This window comes from Mastacembelus armatus, chromosome 22 (genome assembly GCF_900324485.2).
Source record: "Mastacembelus armatus chromosome 22, fMasArm1.2, whole genome shotgun sequence".
Lineage (NCBI taxonomy): Eukaryota > Metazoa > Chordata > Actinopteri > Synbranchiformes > Mastacembelidae > Mastacembelus > Mastacembelus armatus.
In genome coordinates this window covers 11633106-11649310 of record NC_046654.1, presented here as the reverse complement: position 1 = coordinate 11649310, position 16205 = coordinate 11633106, and the positions used below count along the sequence as shown (strand labels likewise).

Here is a 16205-nt window from a genome sequence, read left to right as displayed (position 1 = left end):
AAATGAGGATGATCACAGTAAAACACCTGATGCAGAACCGTTTGTAACCAGATAAACCTCATATAACCTTTTGTCATAAAACAGGTTTGGTTTGTGTGATAGAAAAAAGCTGGACACTTACTTAAACTTAGTTATGCAACAATACGGGCAGTAGTGACGACAGTAGAGTCTCTTTGTGTGTGTGTGTGTCCATCTGGGGGGGTGGGGTGCGTGCACAGAGAATTCCATCAGAGGAAACTCTCTCGGGACCAGACCTGGTCTCTAGCTGAAAAAAGGCTGGGGCCTCCTCCATTATGGCAAACAAGTGCATTTGCTTTAAGGCCACTGGAGATTTCTAACCTTTGCTTGACATCCCGAAAAGGTCAGGCCCATGCGTGGCTTCCCTCCAGATTTGAGTCTGACCACTTCTACACGTCACCTTTCGACCCCAGGAAATCCTGGGATCCATGGTACCAACAAATATAGTGCGGATAGAAAAATTTGAGTTTTGCTTTAAATCACACCTCACAAATTTTGGAGGACTTGTTTCAATATTTAGCAAAACTTACATAAACATTTGTACATAGACATATAACAACTTCTATAAAACATTAGGACACAAAACCCAGTATGTACATTTGCTAGGAAAAATTAATATTCCAAAAACAAAATTACCAAAATATAAGAAATTCTATTATATCTCATTTCAGCTTTAAAAACTGCCCACAGAATAAGAACAACCTACACATGCAGAGGGAGCAAATACCTTAATATTATTCAAAACACAGGCTTGTTCCACAGTTATAACACAGTGATTGTGTTTAAAGCCCATGAAGTGAGCATACACACCATTCTGTGTGAGTTTTTCTCTATTTGATGGACATATCCATGCTTATCAATGCTCCTTATCTCTCTTCATTATTTCCAAACCAGTGGTTAAATTGGAAATGCCCATAAGAACATGTGAATATATGGCAGAGGCAATAAAACAGTGGGCAGAAGACCACCCCCCTCCCCCAACGCCCACATACCAGGACAGTGTTTTCCTTGGGTGGAGGAAGATACATTCTGCAGATAGTTGGAAATATTTCTGCTCTCCCCACCGCTTCATATCAGTGAGTAACACAGATAAAGATACAGTTGGGTAAATAAATCTAAAATGAAGGAACAAAACCCTTCACACGCAGTTATCTTGTGTGTGTGCTGAGTGTATACAGTTTATTACCTACCTGCGCTTGTGTTCCTACGGTGTTCAAGTGGTAGAGAAGCCATGTGCAATGATTTTAGCTAAAAGCACTATTTTCTCTGCAGGGCTGGAGGGTCAGTGTGGTCTCATCCTAACAGGAGCCCTGTGTGGTGCCACTTCCCTCTGTATCCTTTGGGACCTGTTCTATGGGGATTTTGCGGGTTTCGCCTTAATTTCTTATCGCTTATCGGCCGAAATAGTGAAGCATGCTCATGCAGCTGGTTCTGAAAGAACATCAGTCTGGCCCAGAAACATACTGATGTCACTTATAAAAAACAAGCCTTGATGTAATATTTAATTTCCTTTTTTTATTTTTTTGTTCCAGGTTTTTGTCTGACAGCCACAGCAGGCTGATGTCAAATCAAAATGGTTATTCAAACTGTACTTATGCTGAGAGTCTTTCACTGGATGATTACATAATAGTCTGATGTAAAAAAATGTAACCAGAGTAATTTGACAAACTGGGACAAAGGTCTGCTGATGGCCATTAGGTTTTTTTTAGGGCAGCGGCTCAGTCATGCAGTAAGTGGTGAGGAGAGCAGGCATGTAACCTGATAAATGCACTTAAAACAGTGAAGATGGACAATGAGAGGGTGAAATCTCAGATGGCCTGCTTGGTGCGTCTGCTAGGCACTTTGACAGACTATTGATCAGCCAAAAAGAGTCTTGGGCAGGGTCAGAGTTGTGGGAACGCATAGCTGAGATACTGCTGGAGGTAGATAGCTGGACAGGTGCAGGACAGCAGTAACAACGATCTATTAGGAAACAGATCAACTCTTGAGCAAATTACATTGTCCTTTTGTCAGAGATCAGACATGTTGCCGACTGCTAAACCCACAGTCTGTAGACATGGCTGTATTTTCTTCTCCAGTACAGCAACAATATAGCAGTTTGTCTGTTGTTTGAAATTGATGTGACGTTACGTTTCTGTCTGGGACATTGATAGCCCACGGTTGTGAAAATGCCCAGCTCCTGTTATTGAATAGTAATAGGCTTGTCGGCCGGTGCCTCCAATTTCACAAATGGAGCAATAAATACACATAACAGAATCAGTGGAACAATAAGAATGCCTATAAAGGATGAATGTGCCTCAAAAACATCGAGGAGAGCACTAGAAGAGGAAAGAAAAAGGAGGGGAGTTAAAAGAAGATTTGACAAAGAAAAGAGATGAAAAGTGTGTGTGTGTGTGTGTGTGTGTGTGTGTGTGTATGTATGTGAAACACAGAGAGTGAGAGAGGGATGGTGGCCCACTCTTCATTTCTGTGCCACAAGCTCTCCTGGGCATTTGCGTGCTCCGTTTTCAACCTAAGTGTAATTTGAGCCCTAGGTTGATACAAAGTGTATGCAGCAGCTCTGTTCAAACCCAATCACTCACCCTGACGTGCAATCCTTTCCCTCACCATCATCAACGTTGCTTTGGGAATAATGAAACACACTTAAGCAATACACAGCAGTCATACAGCTGCGAGCGAGGACGCATCTTGATTAGATGCCTCGTAACTCTAATGAAAGGTGTTTTGACCTGTCAATGGAGGTAAATGATTGCCTTGCTACTGTATCTGTGAGAAACTTATTGATGGCAATATCTGGTCCAACCAGATGATTTGCATGAGAGATGAGAATCAGGTTTCTTTTAAAAACACAGCACCTGGCAACCGTGCTCTACATTTTATTTATGTGGGCTTCCAGATTTCCTTTTTCTTTTCCTCAAGTCATCCTTTCACTTGTCTTGTGATGCCATTGTTTCCACAAAGAGGATTATTACAATTAATTGGTTAGCAAGACATTATTTCAAAAAGGGAAATTGGCTCCTATAATTATATAGAGAGGGGAATACTTTAACTCCCTGGAATATCAGCTTCCTGAAATAATGGAGCTACAGCCCCTCACTTCCCCCACCTCCATCAGCGTTAACTTGTCTGTCTGCCTGTTTCCTATGACGGATCCATTTTCAACAGCTCCAGGCCCTGCAGCGGCTGCACACGATGACTGGATGGTTGGGTGGCCTGTGTGAATCACTGATTGGCTTGTCTCACTAACTACCATCCATCTGCTATTTGTTCTGTCCCATCGCTGAACTCAGTCAGTCAGTATGTGTGTGAGTGTGACTGGTCATAGTGAAATCGATAAAGTCACTGCTCTAGTAACTTTTTACTCAGCTATGACGTGTGAAGCCCTTTAAACTGAAATATCTCAACAATTTGACAGATTCCCATTAACTTTGCTAGACATTCATGGTTCCCAGAAGATACAGCCTGATTATTGTGAGTTTCCCAGGTTAAAAATTTTACAATAATTCTTTCAACATCTACTTGCTGCGCTGGTACATCTTTGTATAATTCATTCAAATTCATGGTTCCAAGATGATATATCCTTATTGAGGACCTAGACTTTTCTTCTGCTAGCATGGCTACATACTTCAGCTCTGAAATGCTGTCGCTTGTAACATCATGTGGCTTACAACAGTTTTTAATCAGAACACAAAAAAAAAAAAAAAAATCACAGAGTTCAGCGAGTATTTAATTCATTGATCCTTTTTGAAAATCAAAACGTAAAAGTTACACAGATATTTGTGATTCAACAATCAGAGATTTCAATGTACACCACTGCCAAATGATATTTTTCACACCATAAATATTCATAGTACAGAAGCAGGAATCTGTCACCTGCCCCTGCCTGCAATTTATCATCAAGGGACCAATTCTGACACACTGATGTCATAAAAACACATACCCACTTAGTAGCCAATCACGTCCACTGATGGCCAAGTCATGTGGTCAACGTGAAGCATGCTTTGCCTTTACAAACAGATCTATGAAGAATGAACAGGAAGAGAAGACCAGCAACTACAATTACAAATATTTTGGCAGGAGTACTGATGGGGAGAAATTGTTTTTGATAAAAATGTGGATGGCTCAGCTATGCCACAGACATTTGAGGATGATAAAGAGCAGAAAAATGTTGAATCAGAGAAACTGACAATATGATCATGAGGTAGTAGTCAGCAGGGCGCTGCATACTTTATTTTCAATGGTATTTCGGCAACCTACTGTATTGATGCTTATCTATTTACATAGTTAGACACAGCCTGTAATGTAAGACGTTCACTTTTACTTAACACAGTGCCATAACGCAAGGTAAAAAGGGAGATGAGAGGACTCCCATTGTTATGAATCTTATGGCTAATCACCTTAGGCCACTACAATATTCTAGCTGCAACGATTTTCTGCAAAAGTTTTATTTAATCCGCACTTTTATTGGAACAAGCGCACAAGTCTTTTTGTCAATGTAGCAAATCAAATATAGTTTGATATATAGTATATTTTATTTGATTAGAGGGATTTAGAATATGTTGCTTAACAGTGCACAAATTCTCCCAAATCTAAGTAAACGCATGCTTTTAGCACGGTTTCAGTCAGAAATGGTCCCTGTTGTATTGCACAACAGTAAAATAATTCAAGTTATACTGTCACCCTCTAGAGTGGAGCTTGTTAACTGAACTAGGCAACAGTTAGTTCAAGCTGGGAGGTCATCCTCCACTATGTGGCCAATCAGGCTGCTATATAAAGGCATGCCGGCCGCTGGATCTGTGCTAGCCATTGATATCACAAGCATGGCAGCAACTCTACCCTACTGCAATGTCAGGGATTCCTTTGATCACAGTATCATATTGTTGTGACACTGCCACAATTTATCACGTCACATAAAATCCTTCAGTAGTATAAGCATTCGCCTCCAATACATTTTCTCTCACATGGAGATGAGAGGTATAGCTCTGCTGGCCTACGGCGTTACTCACACCCAGCGCAAAGGACATGTTACTAAACACAGGGAGGAGGGAGCACAAGATCTCTTTCTCCCACCAGAGATCACACCTTGTACTGACACACTGTTGGGTTGCTGTTACCCTTTGGAGCATGCTGACACTTTGTTTCTTGCATAGCTATTCACATGTGCATGCTTGGGCATCCCGAGCTCTCCTGACAGATGCCTGCCTGCCTCCTGGCCGGTGAGAAGGGTGTTACTCTGCACCAGCTACTGTGTCAACACGAGGTCAAGAAGAAGTGTTCCACGTGTCTACTGTACTCCTGGAGATAGGCCGCGCAGCACAACAACCTCCTGCTGGGTTAAAAATAAACCCAGTGTGAAGTGCACCCCACTCCAGCTCTGCACCTGCCATTTACCTCTGTTTGGTTGAAGCTCTATAAATGCAGGCATGGCTATTAAAAGATGTGAGGTGTCTAAAATGGTGAGAGCAGATGCTGGGCACCTTGCTCCCTGTGTGTGTGATGACTGTCACAGGCTTAAAGGGTCCCAAAATAGAGCGGTTGACATATGGGCCACTGATTGTTTGAACATGGAATCTCCTGGACATGTGCCACTCAGCATAAATCCTTTGATACTGCAATAGCAAACCTGCTGATCATCTTTCTCCTAGTCCCAATCAGGTCATCTATTTGCATGCCAAAAGGAAATTTCCAGGGGCTTAAACAACAACCAAATTTGGGGTTTCAATGGGTTGCATAAACAGCACTGACACAAAAGCCCACAGGAGAGGAGAAATGAGTGTGCAACAGTGGTACAGCGATGTGTCCAGCTGGTGGGACTGAGATACACACAAGCATGATCATTTAGCAACAGCAGCATTGAAAAGCACATGAAAGATAGGAGGTTAAGCCCAGCTTCCCCACAGTTCCCTTTATTGCTGAGTTACTACAGAATAAGACGACGGACTAATTGTACCTGCCTATTGTATGCTAGTTTGGTTAAACATGGGACCAGCAAATCTTCCAGTCTGAGACAGATCCACAAAGATCACACTGCTCTGGAGAGGTATATCCAAGGACATTTAAACTGATAAGAGTTCACATTTAGGAAACAATTTTAGTTCATTTTTTTCCAGAAGGAGAACAAGAGAAATGGCCACCAAGTTCACCAGACTTTGAACTGTACATTCAGTCTTCCAATAATAAATATATACATGTCCTGGTTGGGTCCAGGCAAAAACACAACTGTGAGACAAGTGAGCCTGTTTATGGTTATTGACACCTCTGCTGTCTTCAGAACAAATGGAGGAAAAGGAACTTTTACTTTTCTTAAAAAAAGAAACTTTTTTATCTTTTTTTTTATCAAGAATGGGCAAATACTTATTCTGAAGATGCTGAGGGGCAGAGGGGTCCTTCTTCATATACAGTATGACCACTGACAACAAAAAAAAACAAAAAAATTATTACTGTACATAATATTTCTTATATATTTTAAATTAATCTGCATTGTTTTTATATTTATACTAATAACCAAGTTTTGCATTTGTTCTTTTTTAGATAGTGCCCCAGAGTTCCAGGAAGTGGAGTGAGAGAGGTCAGTCTGTCCTGTCTACAGTCAGTGGGGGTCTCCCTCTCCTGAGTACCCTCGGCCTTGGTTCAAGTCACTTTCTGTATTGTTAATGCAGCCCATGTCGCTGCCAGTCAGCCACCCTCCCATCACACCTTGGCCTCCAGCATCTCCAGGAAGAGTTTGTGCATGGGTACCTTGCCCTGCACCTTAATGCTGTAAAAGTGCTGCACAGCTTTGGTAGCCGTCTGCCGCAGCAGGGGCAGGGTCATGAGCAGTTTGCCTGCCCGCCGTGGGTCCTCCTGGTGCTGGCTGCTCTCGTAGTCCTGCAGGGCCTCGTGGAGAGCATCCTGAAGTTTCTGGACTGCCTCCATGTCCTCTATGTGCATGGAGTCTGGCGGGACGAAAGCACAGAACGAAGCATGAAGATGGATGGATTTTTCAAATTTGGAAAAAAACAAAAACAAAAAACAAGTAACTTGTAAGAAATGTAGTTTGCACTTTGGGACACTGGTAATATAACAGGAGTGATGGGAAATGGATTTTTCGAAAACAAAATTAAATCTCATGATCGATCTTTACGGCTCTGTCAGTAGCAGTAAGGTAGGGAACACATTATCAGCATAACTCATACCCTGACAAGATAAAGAATAGATCATAAAAAAGAAAAAAAAACAACATCTGCTTTCCTTTATTTATTTATATATTTATTCTTTGGTGAAGTGGGTGGGATATTCATATGGCCCTTGACCAGCAAGACCGAAAATCAATGTTATCCTCTTGTAACAATGGCATGAATAGCACACAATCTCTGCTGAGTGAGTACACATTAAACACCTCTTTGTTCCAAAGGACAGATTGTTTTTGAACAAAAAAAAGAGAGAGAAAGAAAAACAGGAGCTCCATTAGAGAAGTGGACGCTATAAACAAGCCTGAGATGAATACAACACTTCCTTTCAATTAATTTCCTTCCTGCTCCCTCAATGGGGTGTCTGGCCAGACTGAAGGAGAAAATAAAGCTAATGGGTTTGCTTTACTGCAGGGTGCAATAACAAAACAAGCCATATAAATACAGGAGTGAAAGAAATGCATTCCCCTGTAAATTTCTTTTTGAGAATTATTTGCCTATATTCCTAAAAAGTCTTGGTTACTGTTTTGCACTGCGAGCAACAAAGGCTCTAAGAGCATCAGTCAGCCCAAATGTGTCCCACCTCCTGGCCTGTTTTAAGGCAGTCTACACTTTCAGTCTGGACTCTCGCTCCTATAATGTTTCACTACACTGCCACTGATTTTTTTACTGATGCTACTGTACATGCTGTTACAGCTCTGCCCTCTCATTCCTGCCCCTTTCTGCTTCTGTTTCTACCTTCTGGCCTCTCTCAGGGATAGTCCAGGGTAGCGTTTTCTTTCACCAGTTAACCAGTGTCTGGAGCTCCGGAGGCAGCATGTCATTGGCTGCCTGACTCGTCTCACCTTGGCGGTGCATATTTTACCAGGCGGGACAATAAAAGGCAAAACAGATTTCAGACTTCGCCCCAAATTCATTGACTGGAACAACTGTATTCCCAAGTCCTTGAGACATTTCTCACCCTGACGGTTTTCAAATCCACAGTGGTAAAATGAAGTAGGTCGTTTTGTAAAGTGAATGTGGGAGGGAGGTGAGAAGAAGAGGATGGAAGAACAAAAGGCAAAAAAAAAAAAAAAAAAACTGAGATGAGCTGTGACATAATTATGTCTTGTTCTTTTCATAAATGCTGGATTCACAGCCTAACAAATAGCATTTTTACAGATCAAATCAATATTTTGTTTTGTTTATCAGACTCACAAACAAATTTTTGTAATAAAGTTTATTTGAACTCTACTACGGTGAAATGCTTTGCAGTAAGAGGAAAAATAGGGATAGAGACATCTCAACAGATGGGAAGAAAAGGAAGGAAGGCAGGAGACGGCGAGATCACAGCTTATAGTCCTTGGAGGAGGGGTAGACTAAAAAAAAAAAAACAACTTTGAAGAAACAATTTCCTTGCAATCCATCAGTGAGCCCACGTCGATCCGATTGATAAACTGCTAATTACAAAATCAATCGCTATGAATTTTCACAGCTGTCAGGCAGAGGGGCTCCTGGGAGAGTGATCTCCCAGAGACCTTGTTTTAACGTACCGGACGCCCTCCTCCTCCTCCTCCTCCTCCTCTTCTCCCCTCGACCCCCATCTCTCCTCTCTCCCACACCCCACCTCCCTACCACAGTGCTGTTGCCTGAAAGCAAAGCCCCACCATCAGCATTTTCATTTTTCAGCCCCATACAAAACAAGGGACGATGGCCCGGTGACCCAAGCGTGCATTGATCAGAGCAGGACAGGTCCTGCCTCCTCAAAAGGAGCCTGTCAATAGCAACGTGCCATCTTCGCATTGGAACAAACGAGGCCTATCACTCCCTGATACTCATTCCATTCGACTTAACACATTTTATTGACAGCCCTGTGCTCCTAATGAAATGCTAAATTTATCTCCCGTGGCTGCTGTGCCCTGCAGCTACTGTTATGGAGATAGAGAGGGGAGAGGGAGCGCTGGAGAAATACCACAACATGGAAGGTGTTCAATTAAAAAAAAAAAAAAAAAAAAAAAAAAAAAAGCTCACTCCTCCATCTCTCTTTCTCATACACTGCCCTTATCTTCTCTCCATCTCTCTATCTCACGCTCCAAACTAAAGGTTACACTGAGAAAGTCCTGAGAAACTAAGAAATGTCATTTCTGAAAGTGTGTCACGCAGCATCTCACAGTTTCTGGATATTACAGTCTACTATGCATTACTCAGAGATCCAGTCAGAAAAAGTGAAATCTGTGTGAGAAACACACCTGCAGAATGTGTCTAACATTTTTGTCTAAAGTCATGACTTTAGCAAATATATTACCTGTGTATTTCCATGTATTTTGTGATTATGAATTAAATTACATAAAATACTTAATTCTTTTTACTTCCTCCTTGTTGTTACTTAGTTAAAATTGCATTTTATTTTCTGAGTGATTTTAGTATGAAAACATGTACAAAATATTAAATGTTATTGTTGCCCAATTCAGCTTATCATAAAATAAATGTACAGTTTATCTATGGAAGATAATCATAAGTGGTATATCTAGCTAAATAATAAAATAGCATATGTACTCCAAAACCTCGAAAAGTGTCTATAGATTTAGCATCAATTATTGACCAAATAAATTATTTACCTGTTAGGTAATTAATTTCCTCTCTTATTACACAGTTTTTATATTGCAAGTACTACAGTGTTACCACATTTACAAAGCTTTGATGGAAATAACTTCACTTTTGTTACTTGCTTCACAATCTACTCATGTGAAATCATTTTCAGTTTTGCTGCTACGTATATTAATCATAGTGTTAAATGCACATAAATTTAGTTTATTCTAAATCATGACACCTCATTTATGTCATTTATGATGCGTCAGTGTGATGAAGACATCCCACCTGAGTTGGCGAGAGCGATGGCCTTGAGGGTGACAAACTCCTCTTTCTCCACTTTGAGCTTCTTGTATTTGCGGACCAGCTGCAGGATGGAGACGTACAGGTCGAGCAGGCCCGTCAGCCGCGAGTGCTCCTCGTCCATGATGTAGTCCTCAGCGTACACCAGCTCGTCCTCGTACGGCAGCGAGCGGAACACAATGCTGAGGATGAGGATCTCCATCCAGGCGCTCTGCAATAGACTCATCTGGTCTCCCAGAGAGAGAGTGGAAAACCCTGGATGGACAGAGAGGGAAAGATAAATCATTTGACTCCAACTTATGTGGACTTGTGTTTTCATTTTTGCATTTCTTTTCATATCTAAAAACCATTCTGAACAACTCGACTATTTTTGCCTCCCACATAATTGAAAAAGAGTGTTCTTTTATATAGTTAAAGTTATTCAAAAGAAGAAAACAAACATCACTTTGAGTTGATCAGTAAGCCAAACAGGACTTGTTGAGCCTCGGTGGCCCAAGTACATGCCAAGGCATCATGTTAGCGAGGGGTGTTTAATTTTAACCGCGCACTGGAAGGTCCTCTTTGAAGCTGGTGTCAGAGCACTTGAGTGGGCTTTACTGTAAGTGAGGACAGTAAATCGGTGCAAAGGTCCAGGATACACAAAGCTGTGTGGTTACCCCTTGTATCCTGTCACACTTCTATTGGTGTGAGGGGGATTAGCAGTGGGACATGTTCTCATTGGAGGGGTTGAGGACATGACATGTAGTGTGTAGTGGGAGGGGATGATGAGGACACACACACACACACACACGCACAGATGTGCACATGCAGATCATGATACCTATATATGTATGTATATATATATATATATATATAAAAATATATATATATGAATATATACCTGCTCAGCTTGCTCAAATGAGGAGCTGAAATTGGCTCAGGCATCATTTCTCCTTCTACACCTCTACATATGCTCAGAATAGAACATTATATAAAACAAACTACTAGATCCTCCAGAGATGAGCTGTGAGAAATTCAAACAAATTAAATTGGGTAAAGGGAAAAAGAAAGGGAGAGAGTGAGAAAAAGCTGGCCAGATAGCCATCTCATCCTTTTTCCCTGTGTACTACCCTTCAGCTGTCAATAAACTGCATGAACCTCCACCCCCACCCTTTTCACTCCATCTTCTCTCCCCTCCCCTCGCAGAGCCTGCAGGCGGCCACTTCTGACAGCATATTAGGCTCTTCAGTTCCGCCCCTGATTAATATGATCGCTTTTACAAGTTTGCTGTTGCCCCACTACCTGCCACTGTGTGATTAAAAGGCGATAGATTACAGTATTCGCCGGGGCACTCACCACACCAACACCTCACCTTTTCTCTTAAATATAAATGGTCTCACTGTGGTGCAGCCACCACCAGCCTGATGTTTATCTCCTCCTGCTAGGACGCCACAAATACAGACACACACACACACACACACACACACACACACAACACACACAACACACACAACACACACACACACACACACACACCCTCATACGCACATGTCCAGGTTGAGAAGAATAAGTGGCATGACGATGAAGCCTGAGAGAAAGTGAAAAAGAAACAGGATGGAAAGAGAGAGAGCTACAGAGAAAAGAAGAGCCAGGGAGAGTAGAAGGTACCTGAGTGTTCAATTTCCCTTATCGTGGTGATGACCACTGCAGGGGAAGCGCTGGAGGATACATTAATTAACAGATTGTGATCAGAATGTGCGGGCCTTCACATTTTGAAGGGGAATCAATAGTGAGTAGAATAGAGTGCTAACAGAATGGTGCTAGTGCCTGACTGGACTGGTCAGAGGTCTGAACAGCCCAAATTAGACCCAACAAAGCAAACTGCTGAAAGCACTCAAAACATTTGACTATTATCAGTGGAGGCAATAAGCCATATTTTGTAAAGGCCTGTGCCATTACACATACCCAGATGGCATCTTAAAATCTTTTGTTGTGTTATTTCCTTGTCTGCATACATGGCCATTAAGTTGGACAGAATGTGGACTGGCCGAAGGGAAATTGTCATGCAAGCGTGGACGCCGTCTTGATTGCTGCATCAGGTTGGCATCACAATCACAGACAAGGCTCTACTGAGCCTTTTAATGCCAAGGAGGACTGAAGCGGAACTAAAGCGCTGCTCCCAATGTGACAGCCTCTGTGAAGGCCTTGTTCGGGGCTTGTTGGAGAGGCTTTAGAGTTGTTCTGATACAGCAGACACCTCTCAGCCATATGCACACATGCAGCCCAGCAGCCTACAATTACCTTTGACGCTAAAAGTCCTTGAATTTAATCCAGTGTTGTGAGATGGAGAGGTGGTGTTTTTCCCCTGCTCCATCCCTTCTCTTCAGGGCCTAAATTATCGCTCCAAATGGGATCTCGTGTCGTTGCCTCGCCTTTTTCCACTCAATTTAATCGAGTAATGAAGTGACTTCCCGACTTCACAGGTCACACGGCGCTCCGGCCGCCGCACTCTGAAGGTGGCCCGGTTAAGTGCCGTCGGAGTGGGTGATTTCCTCTAATGAAATATCAATATTTACATCTTCATTTCCAGCCCACTGCCTTGGCGGGGTTTGACCAAACATGACACAATATTGACCAAATCAGAGAGGCCTGTCTGCGTGCTTGAAGGGCCTTTCCACTCCACTGCTGAGTGCACTGGCAGATATTTGTCTGAAAGTCTTTGTGGCAAGAATACAGAGATAATAACAAGGCAGAGTTTTCTAAGTTCACTTTGACTTAAGCGCCCTGCTTATATAGGGCTCACAGATTCATCTTTTAAAAGGGATTCTCACTTTCAAATTCCCAGATGTGACATGTTTTATCCTGCATGAGCCTCACTGAAACGTAGTTCAATCCAGACAAAAGAGCTAAAATAAATATAGGTGACAGAGAAACAACCCTACAGAGCCCAACTGACCACTAACATGCCATCATTCATCGTGTAGTGAAAAAAAAAAACAGTAAAGACCAACATCAGAGGCCAAAACCATCATCTCTTCCTTTATCTCCACAAAAGCCCTCAGCTGTAGGCAGGAGGGGGCAGCCCAAACCCACAGACGGCTGCTTCAAACCCCTCACAGAGATTAATCAGAGCACCGTTTCATCTGCCAGAGCACAGGACAGTCCAAAATGAAATGCTGGAGATTTCTGTTGAGCTGGAGTTCATATTCTATTAATTTATTATTGTTTCCCTCTCCCCTAGGGCCATTAGCGCGGGTAATAAAAAGAGATGTAATTACGAGGCACGGTGGCCCCCTCCAGCTGTAGCTCCCTCGTAACTCACCCTCAATCAGACAACAGAGCAGACAGAGGGAGGGAGAGCGAGAAAAGGAAAAAATAAGAGTGGGAAAGAAATGGAGGATAAAAAGAGAGGAGAAGATGCAGGCCAGAGGAGGAGGGCGATAAGGAAGAGAGAAAGAGAGTGAAAGGGGACTGGAGCAAGAAGGGAAAAGGAAATGAGAGATAGAAAGAGGAAAGAGAGTAATTCTGGCTGGACCTGGGCTGATCTATCATGGCTAGCTATCAGAAGGACAAGCAGGCCCTGAAGATTTCTGCCCAGCGGCAATCTCACCTCAGCCAAGTCAAGTGCTCTCCGGGCTGCAGTTGGAGTAAAACTGCCCCTAACAGGACCCCAGAGGTTCAGCATATCTTTTTTTCCCAACCTCAAAGTGAGCTGAATGATCATGCTGCCATAAGCTTATTCTATATCAGAGCTTTTTTTTTTCATTTTAGTTTGTGCTTTAAAAAGAAGGCAAGAGAAAAAAAAAAAAAACATATGCACCTGTGTATAGATTCCTCTGAACTGGCAGAATACAGGAATTAAGTCATTTTTATCAGCTTCATAATGGTGTATATGTGCATGCAGGATTGTTTAGATGTATCTGTGTGTGTGTGTATATGTGTGTGTGTGTGTGTATACTACATGTGTAACTTGCAGCTGCCGACCATGATTCTTCTTGCATTTACATGACAGCGTCAGAGGAACCCAATCGATAGCAGCGGGGTAATAAATTGCTGTGCTTGACATAAATAATGTGACCTGACGTCTGGCCACATGTACAACACAAACAGCTCAGTTTGCTGCATGCTTTCCCTGGACACTGATTTGATGACACAAAGAATTGTTTTATATTGGATAAAACCATATCAACATAAACTAAATCGACTTGGTGAAAAAAGAGGTTGATGACTCAAAATTAATCTTGTTTTTTTTTTGTTTTTTTTTTCAGCTCCAGCACTTGCTTCCAGGAGACTTGGCTATCTGGCTTCTTTCAACGTGAGAAACCAGCCCATTATCCCATATTAAGTAGCTGGGGAATGGGTGATTTGGCCAGTAGACTGTGAATGTAATAAGGCTGAAAAACGTTAAATACAGTAATCCCCATGTTTTAATCTGCCACCTCTGACCTCCTGACCCTAGCATGGAAGTGTTTAGCCCTCCCCAGGGTCCCACTGCCCAATACAGATGTTACATATATCTGTTTAACCCCAAAGACCAGGACAAATCAGACTTTAATTATTGCTATAATTACAGATAATTTATCTCTGCTGCCATCAAGCAACATTGCTTAATGAAGGATGGGTCTGTGCTGGTGATCACTTATTGCACATCAGCATATGAGAATTCCTTCGGAAAAATTTATTGAAAATAAAATAAAATTCTACAGATTATACAGTTTCATTATTTCTACAAATCTTCTACAGATTTTATCGCTGACAATATGAACAGGGCACACACATAATTGTGATGCTGTATGTACCTGACCGTGTGTCAGTGACTAAACAAAGCCCACCCCCACCACGCCTGGCAGATGTCCCCTTCCTGGCCCTGCACACTCCAGCCTGCCTGTCAGCCTCTGATACGCCCCCATCTCAATCTCCCTGCAGCTTTTCCGCCTTCCTCCCGCTCTCCTGCCTGGGTTCAGGCCTCAGCATCCACCTGATTGCTCAATCTATCTTTATCTTCTGTGTTGATGCCTACGTCAGAGGGTAAATTGAATATACTAAGAGCTGTCTGTTGGTGTCTATATTTAATAAAGTGCACTGATGAGGTGCTGATTTATTGCCAAGCAGTATTCACACTCTATTACAAGGAGATTACGCAGCTTGAGTGGGATCAGGCTGGCAACACAGTAAGTAGATTTCACAATTTAATGGCAAAGAGAAAACAGGAGCCTAGAGGGGGCTGGAGGAGGGCGGGCTGATGGGTGATTATGGTGGAGGGGTGAGCTGACACAAACACGACAACATACAAGAGGCGCGATCTCTTTCTAACATCCCTGTCTCCATGCTAACAAACTAACGTGCCAGGCGGTTGTCTGTCAAATACAGAGCTGATGAACTGGAATGTAATAAAGCACAGATGATGAATATTCCCCAAACACCAGTAATGAATAGAACAATGCAAACAAGCCGATTTCATTGGATTCATTTGGTATGACTCTAATACCGAAAAAAAAAAAAAAGGCAATAACACAAGGATCTTATCTAGAATTACTGTGTGGGAAATTAATATCTAAGCATTATAAATAAGAAAGAACTTCAAACACAGCTTATAAATTTAAATGTTGTTTCAATATTGTTAAGTTCTAGTAGTATCATGCCAAAGCTAAAACATGTTTTACTGTGTATGAGCGCAGCAGCAGCAGCAGCAGCAGCAGCAGCAGCAGCAGAGTGTCAATGTTTGCTTGGCCCTTTAGCCTTCAGAGAATTCCCAGCTGAAAACACTCAGGCCTAGGAAGCTGGGATGGGAACAGGCAAACACCAAACAATGAGCCCCTCCTTAATAAGCAGCATGGAAAGCAGTTTTTACATATGAACACATGACATTCCCACTGAGGGTAGGAATAGATGTGCTGTGGTATAGGGCTACAGGATTCACACTGGTATTCTGGCACTCTGCATAAAGGAAGCAGGGTCAAGGTGGTACACAGGTTCTGGAGCTATCGGTATTCATAGTTCCTCCCTCAACCTCTTAGAGTGAAATGCAGCATTATGGGATGGGAAGGGGGCCAGAGGGATGGACAGTGGACTGCTATATGTGTCAAAGGTTGTTAGCACCTTAGGAGCAACAGGCCATCTGTCAGCATCCCCCTAACACTGGTCCTAATGACCCTGCCCCCCCTCAGG

At 42.5% G+C, this 16205-nt stretch overlaps 1 protein-coding gene across 7 annotated transcripts in view; it reads right to left on the bottom strand.

Annotated features, from left to right (window-relative positions):
- Nucleotides 1-3727: 3727 nt before the first annotated feature.
- Nucleotides 3728-16205, bottom strand: part of esrrb (estrogen-related receptor beta) — a 49416-nt gene continuing 36938 nt past the window's right edge. For all 7 annotated transcript variants that reach the window (XM_026300094.2, XM_026300040.2, XM_026300066.2 and 4 more), the window contains 2 exons: nucleotides 10044-10313; nucleotides 3728-6953 (listed from right to left, as the gene is read on the bottom strand). In XM_026300094.2, the coding sequence (XP_026155879.1) occupies nucleotides 6709-6953; nucleotides 10044-10313 (515 nt within the window). In that variant the 3' untranslated portion in view covers nucleotides 3728-6708. The remainder of the gene's footprint in view (nucleotides 6954-10043; nucleotides 10314-16205) is intronic.